Source organism: Pleurodeles waltl, chromosome 8 (genome assembly GCF_031143425.1).
Source record: "Pleurodeles waltl isolate 20211129_DDA chromosome 8, aPleWal1.hap1.20221129, whole genome shotgun sequence".
In the NCBI taxonomy this organism is placed as follows: domain Eukaryota; kingdom Metazoa; phylum Chordata; class Amphibia; order Caudata; family Salamandridae; genus Pleurodeles; species Pleurodeles waltl.
The window spans coordinates 972,805,839-972,829,866 of record NC_090447.1 but is presented as its reverse complement, the minus strand read 5'-3'; the positions used below and the strand labels follow the sequence as shown (position 1 = coordinate 972,829,866).

The following is a 24,028-nucleotide window of genomic DNA, read 5'->3' as shown; positions in this document are numbered from 1 at the left end:
ATTATTTGGGCAAAGGGTTCACCTCATTAGTACAAATTTGATACCCATATACAGCAATAAGCAACAGAAAGTTGATCAATCAATCTTTGCGAAGGTCCTTCCACTGCGCAGCAGCATGCGTCTCATTTTTAGTAACTTTTGATCCCTTTGAGGTAGAAACTAAATATTTTGTTGAAATACGCAGATTGTGCAGCACACGATGGATTATATGGCAAACACAACAAATTCATATTGATACAGAAACTTCCGCAGCCGCAATGTCGCATAATTTCAGTGGGCCTGGTCATGTTAGGCATAGCCTTTCACCTTTCTAAGCCGTTTAACTGCCGACCTGCGAACTCACACAGTGCCATGGTGTATCACACCATATCAGCTCCCTTCACACAGTAACTCGGTGAAGAGCTCATATTGCATTGTAATGGAAGGCGAGCAGGGCTTTAAGCTCAACTTTGCAGTCTCTAGCCAGCCAATGTCTATTAAGGGCTTTGAAAACATCCCAGAATATCTGCGTCAGACTCGGCAATCATTATTTTTTTTTATTTTTTTAAATGGGGAAGTTGGTGGTGGGAAGTGGGCACAAGTGGCTCACCCATTTTTCAATCTGAAGCCCCGCTTCCCCAAACAGTGAACTTTTTTTTTTAAGTCGGCAGGTCTGATACGGAGTACTATAAATGTGTAAAGCAGTCTATTTACAGCGCTTGAAGTCGACATGTGAATTGTTATTAGCATTAATCTCGACTTCATAGTTCTAAAGGTTTATTGAAGACCAGCTGCAGTAAAATTAAGAACGTGCAGTTCAACGATTCCACCACAGCGTGTCTCCCTTAGCCTACCGAATTTCGAGCGTACCCAACATATTTAGCACACGCTTAAAGAAACAGGTTTCATTTTTCTTATATCTTTTTTGAGATAGTAGATAGCACAGACTACATCAGGGGTACAATACACCGCGTTCTAGTTGACGGAATGTAAACCCACTGAGAAATGCGCACTGAGTTATTCATTGCGTTTCCAACATTACACTGTGTATGTACAGTGTGAACATAAACAATTCTGGGATTTGTGTATATAGGTCAAGAGAAATTCGTCTTTGCTTTTCAGAGTTAAAATAATGGAGAACGCAAGTTTCGAGTCAAACAAGAGACATTAACGGATTTCTTTCATACTTTTAGAATTCCCAGGAATCATTTCTACGGAAGCAGCCGTGTATAATACACCGGGTCCATCTTTTAAATTCTGTTTTGAGCACCCTACTTTTTGGAGCGCGCCCTAATTAATTCATGGTTATGTTGTTAAATGTGTGGATTGACTAAAACATCCACTGGTAATTTTAGTATTATCAGATGCCGTGTTACATAAGGAAAGTAACGTTTTTATCCGTAAATCCTGTGGTTTCTCCTTTAGATGGTTGTTTCATGTAACAGTTGTAGTGCAGCAGGTGTTCTACTTTATCATTCTTCCGGGAAAGTGAATGAGTCAGAGGGGTGAGTTGGTGAAGTGTGTGAGCCTCTGAGTTTCTGTCAATCAGTGCAGTTCATCCAACTAAAACGGAGGTGTAATGAGTGAGTAAGGAGTGGTGGGTCCCTGTTATTCGGGGCTCTAGAATTATGCGGCAGGGGAGGACCAAATTATGCAGCAGGGTTGACTAAATTATGCGAGAAGAAAAGGCATTTTACGATAATGTTACTTAATTTTCGAATTTTACACTTGTCTAGGCATACCTTTCACCAATTTAGTGCCAGTTTAGCATCCAAATATAGCAATAGGAAAACAGAAAGGGGACCAGTTTATTTTTCCGACGGGCCTTCCATTTGTGTGGCACCGTGTCACTGCGTTTTTTAGTAATTTTTCATCTTTTTGAGCTAGAATTTTTTTGTTTGTTAACACCTGTAAGTTATGCAGCAGCTGGCCCATGTAGCTAATGCCTGCATTGAGTTAGGCAGATATCCCCACAGCCGCAAAATTGCATAATTCCAATGCCCCTTGTGCTGGTGGACAAACGGGGCCCCACTGAGCTAGGACAAGAGTATAAACGATTGCACCGTTAATATAAGTTAAAAGTCATAAGTTCCAGTGCTCGTAAGACATTACAGAAAAGCAGAATGTGGTGAGAAGGTGGGAAATCGCTCCATTTTAGTGGCCCGCTACAAAAAGCTAGACTGCGCTATTATTTTACTTTTCATTGTGTTGTTAGTTTACTTTTTTTTTTTTTTTTTTTCATGATTCATGCCTACTGTTTAGTTACTGTGAGGTATAATAATTTGCTAACATTCATCTAGAATGCTGAAACAAGGATTATGACCCTGGTCTGGTGGTTCTAATGTATAAAAATATATATTTGAACATAGTGACAAAAAAGCTGCAAATTGAATACTAAGTTATGACGAAGAACATTTGTGCAGTTAACATCTTACCGTGTTACCGAAACCGGTATCCAAGGATTGAAATTGAGTTGCCTTCTTTGGCAGAATAGATTTTATGAAGAAAAATACTTAAAATAATCTGGATTTGCCCAGTAGAGGTCAGTATCACCTTGGACAAGAGGGGCCGCTGTTAAATACTAACATATATACAAGGAACTCGTAGAATATTTCCTACTTCTCCTTGTAAAATATATGAAAATGCCCAGAGGGATACCGTGCGCTTTTATCCTGTTTTGCACTTTGCCTTCACCTCCTTTCCCCATAACAGAATAGCTGCTGAACAGGGGACCATTGGTATTTCCTCACACCTCCCCTTACCATCATAGCAAACAAATTTCGAGTTAGTGCTTCTGTGAGCCTGTAAGTAGCAGATGACATAGTAAGCAAGTGAAACTTCTTTCATGGGGAGGAAAAAAGCCAGAAACATTTAATCTCAATTCTTGTTCATTATTCTCTTTCTTCCCCCTCCCACTGGTGTGTGGGCTGGGGAAGGGTAGAGTAGAGAATTGCCTAAACCAATACTTCACTGGTTCAAGGGTACTGTGCCATTGTGAGTGCTGCTGATGCCAGGTCAATCCAAATGCTGGCACTGATGAAATCTCCAGGCCTGACTACCAACCAATGACTGCCCATCTTCAGAGGGTGTAACACCACCACCTTCCACTGAAGATATGCAGCCTCCCTGTACTTGTCCCAACTAAATGTTACAGTCTAAAATCCATTTCAGATAATGGCATTTCATGGATTGCATAGTGCTTGTGCTGAACTTTGTAATGGTGCAAGTCAAGCTTTCGTGCAGCCAATAATTTAGTGTGCATAACCGCACCCCACAAATATATGTAAGCAGTCCAGTGCGGTTTTATTCCTGGAATTCATTAGACGCGCATGAGCACATGGAAACTGGGCCAATAAGTGCACCTGCATCTTCGCAACTGGGATTACTGAGCTCTACAGTACACAGCAGCCAACAGGAGTGGCTCGTGTCAAGAAGTGCCATTCATGCCCAACCACACCTCTCTGCTATTCCATGGACTCTGCAGTAAAATAAATGTGGCTAAGTAGCATGCTATTTTGAGCAACTGTACAGTGAATACACATTCACACATTTATTATTACAGTGCATGTTAGAAATGGGGTCTCTATTTGGCAGTCAGTTTACACCCTCTCCAAGTAGGGACCCTCACTCTAATCAGGGCAAGGGAGATAAACAGCTCAGATAACCCCTGCTCATCCCCTTCGCAGCTTGGCACAAGCAGTCAGGCTTATCTCAGAGGCAACATGTAAAGTATTTGTACAGTAAATAAATAAAGTACACTGTTCCAAACAAAAAAGAAAAAGGAAAGGACACAGGTTCTAAAGACACTTCTATTGATTTACATAACATTCAGGGAGGCTGTACCCTGGACCTTGTTAATCTCCCTGTCCCTCTCACTTTAGAGAAAGTATTTGTACAGACACACACAGTAACACAGTGAAAACACCACAAAAAGACTCCACTCCAATTTAGAATAATAGCCAACATTTATCTAATCAAACAAGATCAAAACAACAAAAATCCAGCATACACAAGAGAAGAAATCAATTTTTAAAGTAAACAGAGTCTTAATCCATAGGAATCAATGGATGCATTGTATTAGGACAAATTACCTGGTATACGTAAAAAATAAAGCCGCAGGAGAAGTGATGCATCCGAAAAGCAAGCAATCAATTCCTTACTCGCAAGTGAGGCCGTGCATCGATTTCCTTCCCCCCCTCTCCCCTCCACCAGCCGGGTAGGCAATATTTTGACTTCCGGACACACAGCCTCACGTCCTTGCTCTGATGCTGAAGATTTGACACCGAGGATCGATGCATGAAAAATTGTGATGCGCTGTCCTAAGGGTCCGTGTTGAGAACAGGTGCCGCATCGGTTCTCCCGGCGCTGTGTCAAATTTTCACTCATGGGACAGGCGCTGTATCGATTTTTCTGACACGCACACATCAGTGCATGGATTTTACCCCACAGGTTACCAGCTTCCACTTCTAAGGGCCCAGGGACTGGATTTGGTATCAGCATGTCAGGACTCTCAGCGGACGAGCCCAGGCACTAGCAGATTAAGTCTTTGATGTCCCTGAGATTTCACAACAAGAGGCAAGCTTAGGTCAAGCCATTGGGGAACCTTGGAAACCAGGATGTGGAAAGCAAAGTCCAGTCCATTCACGCCCAAGGCAGAAGCAACAGCAGAAAGCCAGAACAGCAAAGCAACAGGCAGAGTGGCAGGTCCTCCTCAAGCATCCAGCTCTGCTCCCTGGCAGATTGTCCTCAATCCAGGAGTGTTCTAAAATTGTGGGGGTCAACAGTCCAATACTTTTATTCATTTCTGCCTTTGAAGTTGGCACACTTCAAAGGAAAGCCTTTGTAGTGCACAAGACCCTGCCTCTTCCTTGCCGTGCCCCAGCCACACACTAGGGAGTTGGAGACTGTATTGTGTGAGGTCGGGCACAATCCTTTGAAGTGCAGGTGTCAGCTCCTCTCTCCCACTCTAGCCCAGGAAGACCCATCAGTATATGCAGGACACACCTCAGCTCCCTTTGTGTTACACTGTCTAGAGTGAATTCTCAAGCAGCCCAACTGTCATTCTGACCCAGACGTGGATTCAGCAGCCAAACAGAGGCATAGAATGGTTAAGCAAGAAAATGCCCACTTTCTAAAAGTGACATTTTCAAACTTACAATCGAAAAATCAACATTAGCAAAATATGTTTTTTAAAAAATTGTGAGTCCAGAGACCTGAAATTCCATATGTGTATCTGCTCCCAATGGGAAAGTGCACTTAAACGATATTTCAAGGCAATCCCCATGCTAACCTATGGGAGAGATAGACCGAATTTAGCAGTATTTCACTATCAGGACATGTAAAAAACACCAGTACATGTCCTACCTTTTAAATATACTGCATCCTTCCATAGGGCTGCCTTGGGCCTACATTATGGGTGACTTACATGTAGTAAAAGGGAAGGTTTGGACCAGGCAAGTGGATGCACTTGCCAAGTCGAACTGGCAGTTAAAACTTCACACAGGGACACTGAAGTGGCAGGTCTGAGACATGTTTACAGGACTACTCATATGGGTGGCACAGTCAGTGCTGCAGGCCCAATAGTAGCATTTGATTTACAAGCCCAGGGCACCTCTAGTGCACTTTACTAGGGAATTATTAGTAAATCAGATGTGACAATTATGGAGGAACCAATCACCAATATAATTTAGATAGATAGCACTTGCACTTTAGCACAGGTCAGCAGTGGTTAAGTGTCCAGAGTCCTAAAACCAACAAAAGCAGGTCAGAAAAAATAGGAGGAAGAAGGCAAATAGGTTGGGGATGACCCTGCAAAAAGGGTCAGGTCCAACACAATGCAATGATCAAATTTGAATTTATTACTACAGTGCAGCTAAATTGACATGCGAAAAACGCCCCCTACTGCCTCACTGTTTGTAACAAGTACTTTAGATAGGTGAACAACTCTCCTAAATGTCATGAAGCCTCTCCAGTGTGATTTTACCATGTTGTGCAAATGTAGCCCTTAACATCCTTGTTTTGGTTAAATACCTTTTGTTTGAACAAGTACACTTAAATTCCACAGTATAAACCATATATGCAGATTATAATATGTTATTATTACAGTTGTTGAGAATATATATATTTACAGAAAACATGTATTATTGAGCCATCTGTAATTTAATTCCATGGCATAAATGTGTGTGTGTGTATATATGTCTATATGTACACTTGAATAGTGGAAACAAAGAGCTCTAAAGCTTCGGTGCTGGGTTGATGGGCCTCACCTTGTCATAAATACAGAAAACTCCCTTACCGAATGGGAGACAGTCAGCACTCCAAGGTGAACGTGAAATTAGGGTTCGTTCATGAAGCATTTCATTGCTTAGGCGTCTTTCTAAAATGCTACGCAAACTATTACACTAGAAACATACAGTAATAACATGCAAACTTAGACAAAAGACTTGTATGGCTAAAGATATTGAGTTCTTTTAAGTGGTGTGACACTCTTGACTTTATTTGTATTTACTACATGTATATACACACACACAAATGTATCTACATGAAAAATCAATACATCTGCATTTTCACCTTGTCTTGTGTAACTGACATAAATAAATATGGCAGAGCCAATGATGTTAACATAATTATAGAAAAAGGGCTGCAGTGGGCCACCATCTTGGTAACAGTACCTCTTGTTATTCTGATACAAACCACAGAGTATAGACAGCGTAAGAGATAAATTAACATAAAAATAAGACAAAACAAAAATAAATAATATAGAGAAGAAGCAGACCAAAATCAAAAACTTTAGCCAATTTGGTGGGTAGTAGTCTCATAACCCTAACAATCCAAACATGAATGTGCCTCGTTGTTCAAAAACAGTGAACCAGCAATGTCAGGAATTGAAATACCATAGAACATGATTGGGTATAAAACAACTCAAATTGCATAAGCTAACTTAGTTGCCCAAACACATTTCTCATCACTCAGTACAGAAAGCGACATCACTGGATGTCCCATCATCCATATGCACAAGAAGGAACATCACTGGTTTCCCCACTGAAACCATCTTTAAAAAATGCCAAGCACGAGAACTTAATTTCCCATAACACATCAGCATAGAAAGTGACATCACTGGATCACATCATCCTGCTGCACAGAAAGTGACATCACTGGTTTCCTACCCACAGAACTCTGCCACCCCTTTCCCAAGACCTACTTAATGGATCCTGCAACATAGATGAAGTGCTGGTGTGCTGAAGCCATGCCAAAGGCAAGCCTGTTGTGTCTTGGCAGCCCTGAGCGCCAGGATTTCTAGTTCTCCCCTTCCCACTGCTACCCTTCCACTCTCTTCCATGCTCTCAACATCGGTCTCTGCTCACTGAACTGCTACCGCATCACATAACATGAAAGTAGCATTCACATGCGCCCCCTGTAAGTTTTCATGCACTCTCACACACCCCTGACCCACCTCTCTGATGCCAACAGCATCCAGTACCTTTCAAACTCACACTCTCACAAATCCCCAACCCACTCACAAAGACCACCCACACAACATGCCACGCTCTTGCAGGCACCTCAACACTCACTTGTTCACCAAACATACCACAGAGATATGGGACCTGCTGCACCACCATGCACCAGTCCTACTTTTCCTCACAGAATCATGGCTAAACCACAACCTCTGCACCACACATCACTATAGCCATCCCCACCAGTTAGAAGATTGCCAGGCAAGACCATCAGCATAGCCTAGAGATGGAGTTGCCATCGTATTCAGGTATACCATCAGCTGCACCACCTAAATTGAGACACCCACCAACTACATGAAACACCTCATGCTCAAGATTTGCATCACAGCTAAATTCTCCCCTGGCAGAACTCTCGTATAAAGACCACCACGACCCTTCACCTATTTGCTTACGACATCAAGGACTTTGTCGCACTCCTCAACACCGGCACCTTCATCCTCCTTGGAGTCCTCAACTTCCACCTAGAAGACCTCACTGGCCCAAATTCTACAGCCCTTCTAGAACATTTCACAGACCTTGGCTTCACCCAGGATTTTACCATACCTACCCACACCGCCAGGCACCTATTGGACCAGATTTTCTTCTCAAAAAGCAGCAGCGCAGTCAGCAATCCAGCAACTATGACCTAGACAGATGACACCCTCATCAGTTTCAGCATACCCATCCCACAGCATCACAGACCTACCACCACCAGAACCGCCTACCATTGCTGGAAAAGCATGACAGAAGAGAAGTGGGTTTCCACCTTTTCCATGCACTGGCCCAAATACACCAGCAACTTGCAGAAAGCCACCTAGAACCTCAGCAGCTGGATTACTGCATGCCTAACATCCTGGGTCCCCTCAAGCGCAACGCAACAGCAGGAGCTCAACCAAAGGCCACTTGACATAAAGAGGAATTCAGGCTGATGAAACACCACTACAACCAACTTGAACCGCAAATTGAGAAAAAATCAAGACACCACCTGGATGACTGAAGTTGCTACCTGGATGAAAGACACCTGTCTCAAGCTCATCACTGATAAGACAGAAGTAGTGATACTCGGCAAGAACAACTGACCATGGGAATCCAACTGGTGGCCAGCCGAACTTGGACCCACACTCAACACCAGTGCCAGGAACCTTGGAATAGTCACAGACAGCAAACTAGATATGCCTGCACAAGTCAACACCATCACTGCATCCTACTCTCAGACCATGAAGCTGCTGAGGAAGATCTTCAAATGGCTCCTGTTAGAAATTGGGTTTCTAGTTGGCAGAGGTTTGCACCCTGTCAAAGTAGATACCACAATCCAAGTCAGGGTAAAAGGCAATGTGTAAAGTGTTTGTGCAACACTTAATTACAGTAACACAGAGAAAGACACCATAAAAAGATTCCACACCAATTTAGAAAAATAAATAATATTTATCAGAGTAAAACTAGACCAAAAGGACAAAAATCCTGTAAGTAGATCCTGAGATGTGTAGTTTTTAAGATTTAGGTGAAAATAGCGCAAAGTGCCAACGGTGGTTATCTATTCACGCTGGACCAGGACAAACTCATAGATTCAGGCCAACTGCAATGAAGCTCGGGACAGCTACAGGGATCCACTTGGGCCCACTCAACACAGCACCTGGTGTGTGGTCTACGCAGCTTTGCTTTGTGAGGCTTTGCATCATCTGCCATTGGTTCCGAGAAGCTGAGTGACGAGGTTTTGCAGGGCTTGGCATTGCTTTGCGTTAGTTCCGGGAAGCTGTGCAGCGAGGCTTTGCCAGGCTTGGTGTTGCTTTGCGACATTTCTGATGTTAACCACAGAAGGCAAAGCACCTTAGGCCCACTTCCAGGGGTCCAGTTCTGGTGTGAGACCACTTGGTAGGGTAGACTCACAGAGGGAAGAGTCCAGGTGCGGTAGCAGGTGAGCTGCAGCCGTCTTTGATGTCCCTGAGGCTGCAGAAGAACAGGGGGCTAACCAGCAAGCCCTTAGAGATTGTTAAGTTCGAGGATAGAGATCAAGTCCAGTCCCTCTCACTGCAGGACAGAAGTAGCAGGCAGCAGACCAGCACAGTAACGTAAGTAGCAAAGTGGCAGTCCCTCCTACAACACAGCAAGCAGTAGGCCAACACAGCAATGCAGTTGCAGAGTGGCAGTTCCTACTGGCAGCACAGCAGTCCTTCTTCCGGGCAGAGTGTCTTTGGTTCCAGTAGAAATCTAATCTGGTGTGGTTTAGGGTCCAGTTTTTATACTTTGGTGCCCTGGTTCTGGAAGGTAGAAGAAACTTCTAGGCCTTCCTTTAAAGTCTACGAGGCCCCTGCCCTGCTCTCCATGGCTCCAGACACACTATAGGGCGTAATACAGCTCTTTGTTTGAGGACAGAAACAGCCCTATTCAGGAGTAAGTGAGGCAGTGCTAAGCTTTGCACCCCATCCTTTTAAGGCCATCAGGTCCACCTAATCTCCTATTGTGTGTGGCCGTCCAGAGGGAATGCACAGAGCCCAGCTGTCACCCAACTTATACATATCTTCTGAAGCAGGCAGAGGCACAGAATGGTTGAAGTAAGAAAATGGCAGCTTTAAAAAAAGTGCCATTTTTAGACTTATAACTTCAAATTCGACTTCACTCACACTCATGAGTTGTGATTTTAAATTATGAGTCCAGAGACACCACACTTCACATATCTATCTTTCCTAATTGGGAATTACACTTAAAAGATGTTTTAAGGTAATCCCAATCTTATCCTGTGGGAGAGATTGTGAAAAGACAAATTTAACAGTTTTTCACTACCTGGACATATTAAACTTAAAAGCAAATGTCCAACTTTTTAAATACCCTGCACCCTGCCCTTGGGGCTAGCTAGGGCCTACCTTAGGGGTGGCTTACATGTAATAAAAAGGAAGGTTTGGGCCTTGCAAGTAGTTGCACTTGCCAGGTTGAAATGGTATTTTAAAACTGCACACACAGGCTCTGCATTGGCAGGCCTGAGACATGCTTAAAAGACTACTGTAGTGCTCACACAATCAGCACTACAGCGACCACTCTCAGCATTCAGTTTACAGGCCCTGGGTACCCATGGTGCACTTCACTAGGGATTTACAAGTAAATTAAATAAGCCATTGTTATCGTGCTTTAGCACTGGTTAGCAATGGTAAAGTGCCTAGTGTCCTAGAGCCAACAAAAACAAATTCAGAAAAAAGTGAAGGAAAAATGTGAAACAGTCTGGAGATGACCCTGCAGAAAGGGCCATTTCCAACAGCTCCTCAGAAACTATCACTCATGCCCTCATCACCCGCATGTTGAACTACTCACTAGAAGACTACAGACCATCCAGAACTCAGCAGCCAGATTCATTCTCAACCTCCCACACAGAACTCACATCACACCACACCTCAGGGAGCTTCACTAGCTCCTGATACACAAATGTGCTCATTTCAAACTCCTTACACGCACACACTCAAAGCACTAGACAACTTAGACCCCAACTACCTGAACAGTCACATCTCCTTCCACCAACCACCTCCACTGTGCAGGACTTCTACTCACTCACATCCCAGCATTCCAGAGATACAAAGAACCAGATCGGGAGTGTGGGCATTCTCTTAGATTGCCTGTAGTGTTGAATGGCTTCCACTCCACATCAGAGCCTTCTCCTCTCTTCTTGAATTCTGCAAGAAGCTGAAGAACTGTCTTTTCAGTTAACCACCCTACTGTAGGGAGGGTGGGGCATACACACTTGCTCACTGACAGGGCATCCTCGTGGTTAATAATCCAGTACAAATAGATATAACATAACACATTAGTGGTTCAACTCTAATGAGACTGCCAAACTTAAGCCCTTCAAAGAGAATGTTAATAACAATATGTATGGGCCCAAGTAGGTTTGTCTTGGTGATCCAAAAACCTGAAAATCAAAGAAGATCAAAAGGGAGAAAAACAGTCCTAATGTGAAATATATCAGGCGGGCTCTTCAGGGTCTTTTGGCATGAAGAAGGAAAGAACACAACCGACCTGCAGATGAGAAGTATTGCCAGGTACCTAAGTCCTCTAACTGCCGCCATCATGAGGCCCAAAGCAGGCCGGAGTCCTTCCCTCACGTCCATCCCGAAGCCTAAAAGTGCAGAGTCACCCCCTCCCCAGTACCTGTGGGAGTCAGCAGTATGGCGTACTGAGAGGATATGTATTTGGAAAGAGAAGGCTGAGTGAAAGACGATGCCAAAGAACTGGCTAAACTGAAGAAGAGAGATAGTGTTTGAAACGGATGTGAGAGACATGAGAATGAAGCCATTGATGGTGTGAGGAAAGAGGTTTGTCTGAGAATTTGACTCACTGGTGCCCTTGATGGAAAGAGAATGCACAGATGCAGCTCGAATGACAGACCCATGAGTAGAAGCAGGCTTCTTGGAGTGCTGATCTGTGCCCGGGGGGGACTTGAAAGTTCCAGAAGCCCTGAAGGAGGTGAGTAGAGGGGCCACTGTCATCCTCCCGTGCTGTGCGCTACAAGAGCATCCTACAACCTACCAGTGTGTGGGACGTTCTTGGAATGTTGGTCGGTGCCCCAGGGGATTCGAAGCCCCAGAAGCCCTGAAAGAGGTGAGAGAAGGGGCCACTTTCATCCAACCGGGCCATGTGCTACAAGAGCGCTCTTCCACCTCCTGCAGCGTGGTACTTTGTTTGAGTGTTGATCTGTGCCCCCGGGGACTTGAACCCCCAGAAGCCTGTAAGGGGGTTAGAGGAGGAGCTACTGTCATTCCTTGTGTGCTACAAGATCACCCTATCACTTCCTGTGGCACAGGACATGCCCTGGCCACGTCCACGCCTGTCCTGCACCCGTCAGGGCAAGGAGAGGCATGGCAGGGCTACCCTCTTTGGCCTTTTGCCTTGACTTTTTCACTTGGAGACTGTTTGGCCACTGTTTGACCGTTACCCGTTGCTAAGAAGAGAAGACTGCCTCACACCTTCTTACCAACATACACCACAGTTACTGTGGTAATTTACTCATAAGAGTATTGTGATAATGTCTCTGTAGTTTGCATCGAGTATTTGCATGGTAATTCTCTGGCCTGGGTGGGACTTGCTCTGTCATTGATTTTTGTGATGTGCTTGTGTCACAAACCTAGCTTACTTTATTATCACTGTGCTAATTATTCTGACTAGGCTCCCCAACCATTGAAATTGTTATAGGCTGGGAAGTCTTTGAAATTTTGTAAGCCCTCAGCGCATTGACCTTCCCCTAATTGAACATTTAATACTGGCTGAAATGGAGAAACGCAAAATATCTCCTCCAATTAAGTCCAGCTAAATTAAGCACGTGGAACGCTGCCTTTCAGGCTCTTTGACAGCAGGTGCTGGGTCCGGGCTCACGCCCTTCAGGGACCCAGGGTATGAGGCTTTGCCCAACATTGCACAGGCTCAGTGACATGAGTCAACACCAGCCCTACCTTCTAATCTTCTATTGAGCCTAGATCGAACCCACAGCTGGATACTACCCTCCCTGTCCCCGAAGAAACAATGCCCCCGCAAAGCGGAAACAGAGCCAGGTGCCCCGGAAGCCTGACTCATCTGCTGCCCCTCAGTCTAATCATGCAATGGATGCCACCTTGTTCAACTCAAAGATTTTTTATTTGTTCCAGAGGTTGTTATTGGACAATGTGTGGGACATGATACAAAATCTGCTTGCTCCTTTACAGTCTAGGCTGGCATCTATTGAAGAACTTTTAAATGATCTTAAGGTAAAAGGAGCTACTTCTCCCACCATTCAACCTACTACGTACTCACAAGGGACAGTGGGGATGTCATTACATTATAAATCATCTCTCCCTGACCTGAGCCGGGGACCTTGCAAATTCTCTTCCAGAATAATCAGCAGACTGGTACCCCCCCTTGTCCGCCAGCACACCCAACCTCAACCATGTACACACAATGGGGTATTTGAGACTAGGAGGGGGGGTGATCCGAACACCCCTAGGGGAGGCCAGGGCATGTGTAGACCCTCCATTCCTACGCTAGGTATGTAATATTCTCTCCCAGCAGGGGCTACTAACACAGCTAGCCCTTAGATAGGGGCCCAACTAAGGCTACATCCACTGGGAACCTGTTATGGGCTTGGGGGGCAAGAGAGTTGCATAATAGAGGGTCTGGATGTCCTAACGTGGAAGTGATTAACTTACCCCGCTTGTTGCCCTTACCTGGTAATTATGGCAAACATTCCCTCTATACCGGAGGGCTCAGTTGAGTCGCCCTTTCAATTAAGGAATAAAGTTCTGCATTGGTTACAGCCTAAGTCTGTATTCTCAATCTCAGGCGCAGATCAAGTCCTTTTAACACAGACGGTGGGTTGGATTGGACGTCCCAAAAATAATTAGCTGAAGACTGTCATTATAAACTTTAGGCAGCCTAATGTTCACTGGGAAGATTTTTCACACCTCACTTGCTCCTTTGATGGACAGCAATGTTTTGCTCCTTCCCTTAGATTTCTTTTATAGGCATTCATCCCAAACCCCCCATTGTCTCAGTCTCTGCCCTATTTCCCCTCCTCTAATGGGTAACCAGGCTTTTCCACTTATATTCTCAAATAGATCCGACGGCCAGAACGATCTTCAGGATGTAGAGAGATGCTCGGCTGTCAAGTTTAATCCCCTTTTAGGTAGCCCAGTTGACTTTTAACTCTCCTCACTGTCACACTAACATGCCTGCAGCAGTTGCTATTGCCCCAGCCTCACCTAATCATTCCTTGTCCAGTAGCAGGGGCCCAGATAGGAGCACTAGTCAGGCTAATTCAGCGACTACTATAGTTCAACTAGGCTAGAATGGGGTATATGAGATTGCTTCATGGGCCATCCCGGGGCTTAAGAATAAGCTAACCTCTTATGATTGGCTTAATATTACCCTTATTACGCATATAATTTGTATCCAGGAATCCTGGCATGTGATACCTTTGCATGTTGAGGGCTTTTTTTCTCTGTTCACACCAGCTTCCCCGGCTGGCCATGCGAAGGATGTTTTACAGGTGCTGATCTCCTACTTATTACCTCTTAAGATTAGAAGATCTGTCACATCCTCTCCATATTATTAGTTTGTGAGGTTGACTTTTAAGGGGGGACTGATGTGCTTGTTATTATTCTAAAATGTATTTGATTCTGCTTCTTGTGAGGTTGTTAGACCTCTGGAAGCTGACCTTCATGTTTCTTTCGCATTTTAAGCATGCTTGTTCAGTTGTATGGGCTGAGGTTTTTAATATTCGAAGATGTCGCTACTCGACAAGGTGGGTGTGTGATTTACAAATTTGGCTCAATAGAGTCCCCTACATTTTCAACAGAGCGAGTATGGAAAGTGCTTGAATACTGTGCCTCACAAATATGCTTTATTGTTGTTGGAAGAATATACTTTTCTAGACAATCTTTAGATCAACACGTTTGTGGGTGGGGTACTCACTCCATGATTTACTCAACTTTTGATCATTTGGTCTCTAGTATCAGAGTTAAACGGACTGCAGTTAGCAATCACAGCCTGCTAGTGCTATCTAAGATTTTATATGCCAACTGCCCTGTAGCCTCCACAAAGATCTCACACATTGCTCTAATTTGTCCAAACAGACTGCGCATTAGATGGTTGGGAATTCACCCACTGTCTATAATGCTTAGGCTTTTGTCTCAAATGTCAAATGAGTTTGACATATGCTTAGCCCCTTTTGTGGATAATGACACCCTGGTCTCAACCCTCAAGCTTATTACTGAAGCCCTTAATTCTTTCATGGTGCACCCGTTTAAAACTGGGTTGTCTGTAAGACAGGGTTGGTTCAATCATGCGTGCACATATTCTTCAAAACAGTTTAGGGCTGTCCTACATCATATCCCAAGAGATTACCTCACTGTTAAACTGTTAAGGAAACAGTGTAACAAGGCTGTAGTATTCAGGAAAGTTGTGTTAAGGGAAAAGGCATGGTTAAATCTGGTACAGGCTGCTCAGACTAATGACATAACCCTGTTCAGAAACACTGTACCCCTTTTTTGAATGATCACTCTTGTCCTGTTCTAACATCATTTGTTCCCTTACAGGCATTGGTTGACCAATTTGGGAGAATTTTTGACCCTTTATCCATTAGTGTGCCAAGGACGGACAAGAAAGGAGTTCCATTCCTATGAGCGCTCTGTCCCTGGTATATATGTTAGATGAGATCCTGAACACAATTCATAAGTGTGCTAAAGGGAATGCTTCTGGACCAGACGGGGTTCAAGTTGATGCCTTTATAGGTATGGGTGAGCTGTTAGCCCCAGTACTTGAGTCTTTAATGTGGCGGCAAGGGGTTTTATACCTTCTTCTTGGGCTAAGTCCATTATTGTGCCTATATACAAGAAAGGCAATAGAGCAGACCCAAAGTGCTACCATCCCATATCCCCCCTGGAATCATCTGCAATTCTTCGGGTAGGGTCGTTTTAAGGAAACTGTAGAATTGGGCACCCAACACCTCCATTCTGTCAGAGGCCCAGTGTGGATTCTGAAAGGAACTTGGGACTGTGGAACAATACCTAAATCTTGAGCTTTTGATTGGGAAATAAACAAGAGCCAGGCCAGGATGACTTTATCTGTGTTTTGCAGATCTTACTCGCACATTTGATTTAGTGGACCATTCCATACTTTGCACTCTTATGGAATCCCTGCAGATATTGTTTGCCTTCTCACATGGCTCTGTGAGAATCTTTCAGCCAAACTTCAATATGGCCCCAATGGTAAAATGTTGCCTCCTTTTAGAATTAGGCAGGGTGTAAGACTTGGGTGTGTGGTGGCCCCTTTTTGACTCTCTCTATTTATGAACGGGGTCAATGACACTGTTCGGTCCCAGCAGGCCAACAAACCAATTGTTGCTGGTCACTCAGTGCCTATGCTCCTCCATGCTGACTGCACGGTCCTTTTGTCAAGGACCGCTGTAGGGTTGCAGAGATCAATGGATTCCTTTGCATGTCTTGTAAGTTTATTAAAGTTAAGATTCATAATGACTTGTGGGAACACCCCTAATAATGTTAGATCATTTTACCTACAGGGCACTCCGATAGCTAAGGTTAAATCCTTTTGCTACCTGAGTGCCTTCTTTTCCTGTAAAGGTTCTTGTTCTGATCATATCCAGAATACCCAGCTTAAGATGAAAACCGTTTGTGAGGAAGTATTTAGATTCTCTAGTAAACTTGGCTGTTGACCCTTCAAGAAGATGCTTACCACCAACAAAGCAAAAGCATTATCTGTTGCAAACTGTGGCGGGGGGGGCACACGCCCAGTAACTCTTTACAGGCCCAGTAACTCTTTACACCTTCTTAAGGTGTTTCTTATTGTTCCCTCCTTGGTATTGTCTTCTATCTTACATTGGGAAGTAGGGTTGAGCCATCATGAAGATACATTGTCATCCAAACCCATTTTTTGTGGCGCTCTGTATGGGCCGAGCTTGAGACCAAATTCACAAAGGTAATCATACGGGACTGCTTAACACTAGACTGTGTCCTCTATATCCCATGGCTGTCCTGTATTAGCAGAACTTTTAGGTCGGTATTCGACCTTCTTGGACTTCATGACTAGGTTAGGATCCTAATGCTTGAGGAATCAGCGATGAAGGCTGCTTTGTCTGATGCAAGGGCAAGAAAGATAGCCCCCGCAGATGAGAACTAAACAAATGGTGGTGACATACATTTCATATGCTCTCCCGAGGTCTTTCAACCCTACTTCGCCTGGGTGACAAATTAAAAACATTGTTTTGCCTTGCCCGGACTGCGGTTAAGCACTGTATACCATCTTGTTTCCTTCCCTAACATTGATCAGTGGGTTACAATGGCCGTCCTGTGCCCGTGTGAGGGGACCTATAGACAGAGCACTTTGCACCTTTTGCTTTTCTATCAGTTTTATCTGAAATTAAGGAAGCACTTTTCAAAACCTAATTTTTATTTCATATGATATTAGGGACCACAGAGCTGCTATGCGCCTTTTGTGCAATATGCAGCCCCCTGCTTTATGTTTAAATGTTGCGTCTTTTATCTGTAAAGCAATTTATGCTAAGAAAAGAACGTCTCATTAATTTTTGGCACTGTATTGTTAATTTATAATTGACCCTGGAGCGCATTTTTTTATGTTTTAACTTGTTTATGATGCACTGTATTTTACTGCATATAAGGTGCTTTTATGGCCCATGTTGATAGTGCCGAAATAAAGATCTTTTGACTTTGACATGAAATATATGAGGTAAAATATAAAGTTCTGTTCAGGGAATCAACCTTATTATCATAACCCTATATTATGTAGATGCACTTGTTTCCTACACTTATGGATTATGGAGTGCTTATTGTACATTTGCCAACTTTATTGAAGCAAATGTAGCAGGTCTCTGCCTTGGTCTGAGGATATAATAGTTTGTCATGTTTGTGATAGATGATATAAGAAGGTTGCCAGTAACGGTGGAACTGCAGCTTAAAATGTTGTCGCTCACACCATCCCACTGCATATACTAGGAGCCATTGTTATTCAGAAGTAAGCTCTGTACTGGATATGCTCATGAATTGAGGATCACATACATAAAGTGGAGTTTCTTCCATATTCATCGTCATGTAGTGAGCTTACATGTGGGGAGCTATAACAGTCCAGGCTCCCTCTACTACTTTTAATGCATGTACGCCTCTCCCGACACAGCTATCTGGAATCTACTGGTTTCAACTTTTAGCATACATCGATGTTAATTCTAATATAATATATTTCTTTATACCTTGTATGTTGCCTGCTAAATTATACTCCTTTGTGGTCGCTTTTCACCCACCAGCTTTATCACTCAGACAAATGGTACCTACCCCCCCCCCACACTGTATCACACCTCTGATGTATAAGGCACTGCTCATAGCAGGGTCAATCAAAACGTTGACAGTTCGACAGAAGATGCATGTTAGTTTAAGCAATGTATGCTAACGCTAGACGCGTGAGTAGATGAGAACAAGCTGAACCTTGGTCACTCCACAACTGAAGTACTAGCCTTCAATCACCAAGATGATTGTCCTTTGATTTGTGCCCTTTAGATTCTTACCTATTCTGTAAATTATCTTAGCATATTCATTGAATGATGCCTTTCTATAGATGCTATTATCAGTGCATTACCCAACAGCTGCTTCTTTCGATTCTGCAGTCGCAGAGACTTTTTCTCTACCTTTCTGTTTTTTCATTAGGTCATTGTCGACAATGTGTTTGTTTCCACTACTCTAGAAAGTCGTATATTAGGACTTACCTTCATATAAAATTGATAGATAAAAAAAAAAAGAATGCAGAAACCTTCATAATTTTTAAACCACTGCTGGACTTTAGTAACTTGTTTTACCGCAGTGCCATTGCCTTCTTGTTTTACATTCAATATTTTATCCTAATTATCAAAAAAAAAGTCTTAACACCTAAACTCGCAGTCCTACAATTTCTCTATTTAATATAGGTTTACTCCGATCAAGTATTCACACTTTCCAAAGCTGACACTTTCATTTTTTTCAACCATCCAACCATGTCTCAACCCGACATTCAACACCAAGATTCCTCATGTCAACACAGCAGCTTCCACCACCCATGCAGATATAATCTGTGGCAATGGTCAATTCACCTTCCCAGACAATGCATTTATGAAGAACTTGAAAGGATGCCTCCCTCAACATGCTGGCCACTGCCAGTATTGCGGATGTAATCACACTCCCTACCCATATCTAAGGTAACATTTTGGACATTGACTTGGTGCCTGTGGCAATATCATCTTCCTTCCCCCTCTGCATGTTGGCTGGGTAGATCATGCGGTGATCACCACTACCACCTTCGCCCACACACATCTTGCCAGGTCTTCAAAGCTGATAAGGATGACCTTTGAGCTCATGGAGCAGATCCTTCAGAAACTTTCCACAATAAAGCTCTACATAACGGCTGCATGGTGGTTACATTCCTCATCTAATCCCTCGGAGTTTGTATCCTTACCAATTGTTTCCTACTACTGCACATTTGGCAATTTGAGGGAAGGCACTTCTTCTCCACTGCACAGTACTCGTGCAAAAGTTTCTTTTTTGACACCCATCATTAAGTGTATATAGTTTGCTCATAAGCTTCATGGTAATACATGTACAGAACATTCCTCAAATCTAAATATTGGCTATATGAAACATATTTTTGAAGCTTGAGATGTGTGCTTCTCTTGATGAGATAAATGTAGTTGTTTAACCTCCAAGCAAATAAGGGTTAATCCTGCTCCTGTGGTGTATTTTGTTTTGAATTTTTTTTTAATATTTGTCCTTTGAATAGGAAAAAGAAGGTAACTGCTTTGGCATGCAGCATAGTATATTGTTTTCGATGAACGCATAAAAAAGGTCCCGCACTTGCCTCTTTCCCATCATTACCTTGATTTTTTGACTGTTTTTCTTATAATACTTATTCTAGCCTTTATTCTCAGAGTTCTGCTATTTCATTTTGCATCAATTTTGTACATTTTATGCCTACTTGTTTTTGTTAAATGTGTAACTTTCCTTTTGCTTGATGAATGCACCTGCCAAATGTGTATTTCTTATGTATTACTGGACATTTGTAACTATGTTGTTAATTGTACAGCGCACTGGCGTAAATGATTCGGTGCGAGGGAGTTCGTTGATATTTTGAGGGAGTCAGAGAAGGAGATGGGAATGAATGTTAAAGGATGGAAGAACTGAATGGATGACAGATGATGAAGTGGAGAAATAGACGAGATAGTGGAAGTGGGGATTTGGAAGAGAAGATACCTTGTTTGTAAAAGGAGGGAGTAATGCTTTTGTGAGATACATGAAGGGTATTGGTGTGAGTGTTAAACTACATGGAAGTAGAATCTGTGAGGGTACCAGATTAGACCGAGCCATTCCTAATTTCGTGGCTATTAGATGAGGAATAAGAGTTGCTAGGAGATAGCAAGTGAGGAGTCAAAAGAGGGTTTGAAAGTGGAGATCCGATTGTTCAGGATTATCATCTGTAGACTGGATCTTGATCTTACTATTGTTAAAGATGGAAAGGGATATACTCAAGAGCCACAAAGAGTAGGCAGAACGTTTATGGTCTTTAAGAATGTTAGTCATAAGAAACTCCTTAAAATAGAGTACTGCCCGAATTGCATAAGGTGTACTTTTTGACATGGTGGAATATAGCTGATAGTCCTAAATATCCACCTGAGCCAACAAAAGTATAATGGAAAAATACTTTGATTAGCAGTGTAGGTAAAGAAAAGAGAGGAATGGAAAAATACACGGGAGACACTGTTTCAGATCGAGGCCAACAGCAACCAGGGTCCTCATGAACCTGCCGCTCTGTAATCTTGAGGAATACACAGCAGAACATACAATTAGAATGTTAGCACTCTGTGCATGAAAAGAAGTTACTGTCAATGATAGATTAAATGTCACCCCTCATTCTGTGGAAGAGTACCCTTATCAGCCCGGTCCTACCAGGATATAGGCCCACAGTGTGATATGCCAAGCAGAGGGTTGATGGACAGCAAGGTGGAGAAGTGTTGAAGTGCAGCAGGGTTAGGAGAGGAGAGAAAGGGATTTAGGCAAGGCTAAAAGTGCAAATAACCAAGGAAAAGCACAGGCTGGGAAAGAAACGAGGAGGGAAATATTGGCCAGGGAATGTGTATGGGAAGAAAATCACAAGTTGTCAGAATACAATAACAGTTGATGAGCTTGAGCGAAAGTTTTATAGAGCCACAACAACTGGGAGATGTTGCCAGGCACCTTACCTTTTGAAAAATGTTCTTTATATTGTATCTCTACCCCTCCCACCGCAGAAGCCTCGTCCCTTAAACTGGATGCGAGTTAATCATTCTAGCTTTCAGCATGCGATTCTCCACAGTTTCCTGGCTTGGCGTTGTCTGCCCTTATGCAATGATTAAACAACAAGACTTGTATCTGTTGTAGCCTAACTTCCTTCCTCGTCCTGACTAAAGGTGTTGCAGAAGTGACACTCCTAACTCTGTTTTCCCTACAGATACCTAACAGCTCAAATCACAGATTGCTTTGAAAGAATGGGGGCAGTAGGTTTATTACACGGTTGGCTAACTAACATCCCTGAGACTGCTAATAGTTGATTGTTCGCTTCATGGAAACACTAACGGAATAACACTTGCACCCAGGCATCCTACATAATCACTTCTAAGTTTCATTTGATGGAAAGCTTACAACATTACTTGTGGGCCATCATTCTCATTGGGAATCCAAAATGGACATCTGTGTGACTATTAAGTTACTCAATCCCTCACTCAATCACATATCAATGTTTGTCTACTTTTGAACAGCCTTTGCTTTGTTCCTTTGAAGTGAAGTTATTATTTCCGGAGTATATATTTCCGGTTCAAGGTGCGTGCCCTTGATGCACCCTATACTTTAGGCAGCAAAATGATTGCTAAGAATGGAACTCCACTGTATTTCCCAAAGTCTGATTGTTGCAACTCCACAGTTGCCCTCCCGTTGCACCTTCTTGCTTGGTATTGTGCTAACTTCTCCACCTCAGAGAAAGATTGCCCTGTAAATGGGCCGCTACTGGGGAAGTCACACTCCGTACAATCATTAATTCTGCATTGTAGTACTACCCAGTAATCATCCATTTTAATTATCATTTATGTGATGATGGCATTTTTTTTTTAAAGAAATCGCATGTCCGCCAGATTGTCTTTTAGGAAATAACTAATTGTATTTGTTTATGTCTGAAAGATTATCGTGGAATTATGTAATTTGTTGTAGAATGTAGAACAATGCTTGCTTTATTCAGTTATAATTTGCGGAGAATGGGTCTGTACAGTAGTGATATGATACAGTGATATCACAGTTTTTATGTACAGAACTATGCTTCTGCAAAATCTTTAGTTTGTGTAGTTCAAGTAATTTTGTTACACAAGTTGCAATAAATGTCAGAAATGAGACTAGCAGGAAATGTTGCAATATTTTTGCTGCAGTCGACTTTTTTAGTAGAAAATGTCTCACGTGGAGAGAGGGTTGAGCATAAAATATGAAGCGCGACACATTTACTCTGCGAACCTTCCCCCTTGGTAGAATATTGAGTGACTTTTAAATGCGAGGTCTGCCCTTGAGGTACCCCATAGTGCACAGCTACGAGTGGGTTCCCTGACATTTCGCGTAACTTGAGGGGAGTCGTTGGACACTCTTAATAATATCATACATTTGAATGGCGTAAAAGAAATGGGCAATCCTTTCGTCTAGATTTCAGTGCGGGGTCTCTGCAGATCTGACTGCAGGCTACTCTGGGTTGAAAGGTAAACATGCTGTCGCCGGTGTCGTGCTTCATTACCAGTGCAGCCCTGACCTCCAGTGACCATACCGCACTGGAGCCACAGAGGCCTACCACGCCAGCCAGAGCGCGCGAGCCAGCACTCCAGGGGTCCTCTAGCAGGCTCTGCTGAGAACTGGAAGCTGAAACACCTACTTTTAGAAAATGAAAAGCCTTTAATGAGTCGGGGCCTTTATGTGTCTGGCGCTCCTGACGCAGCGATTAGCAGCGGGGGTGCGCAGGAGGTCAAATGCTCTTTTCCAGAGGTCAGCAGAACACCCCGGCCTGATAAGATCAAACTAAGGTGCCTTTGGTGTAAATATTGGAAGCAGAAGGCACACTTAACACTTTACTGTGGCAGTGAAGTAACCCTTTCTTTTAAACGAGGAGTTGGAGTAATTCTAGCTGCTTTATGCACTTCCTGTCAGTTTAACATACTTTGCCAAGGACAATGTTAACATTTATTTGGATAAAAACGCTTAAAACCCGCCGCAGTATTATAAAATTAATATTTGTGTGCCAGTTGTTTTACATATCTTGGTGGCTTCAGGAGTTTTTGGTCTAGTTTTGTGATTCTTTAGTAACCTTGAGCTCAATACAATTATTTAAACCTACCTTTTTTCTCTTTTAGTTTTCCGACTATTTCACTGGGTACTTCAACGGTCAGTACTGGCTCTGGTGGATATTTCTTGTTCTCGGTAAGTAAACCTGCCCCCATACATTTGCATACCATTTAGGCAAAATAAAATAATTTACTTATCGTGTATATTTTCCAGTTGTTCCAATGGTCACTTACACAGTTAATTAAACTTGTCAGTTATACGCAATTGTTTCACTTTTTAAAATAAAAATAAACCATAGCAATTCGCTTGTAGGGAATATTAAAAGGAGAGTAGGGCGGAGGGAAGATACTGGATTTATATGGATGTAAGATAATGCAGTTTGTTTTGTACAAGGTGTTCTTAACGTCTGCTACTGCAGCCATGTGGATAATAAACCATGCAATTCCTCAACACCCTGCACGTGTTGTTTTTCCCCTTTTTTTTACTTAGCACATTTGCGGCCTATAATGATATTTACAGTTATATAGTACTGTTGCCTGGTCTTGTCAAAGGCGCATCCTGCATTGCTTCGATCGTCTTAGAAGTTGGTACTTTTGTCCAATCGATCGCGCAGTCGGGCAGCAAGAAAGCCTTAATGCCGACTGATCAATGATCACACAGTTTTTTCGGCGCTATCCCAGTTTTCTTCAGTGATTCCTCAGCTTACCT

The 24,028-nt window shown here is 43.0% G+C and overlaps 1 protein-coding gene across 1 annotated transcript in view; it reads left to right on the top strand.

The window, feature by feature from the left end:
• The window catches only part of NDFIP2 (Nedd4 family interacting protein 2), a 200,766-nt gene that overhangs the window by 131,815 nt on the left and 44,923 nt on the right, over positions 1-24,028 (top strand). Inside the window, exon 6 of the mRNA XM_069205209.1 lies at positions 23,389-23,455. Within this exon, the coding sequence (XP_069061310.1) occupies positions 23,389-23,455 (67 nt within the window). The remainder of the gene's footprint in view (positions 1-23,388; positions 23,456-24,028) is intronic.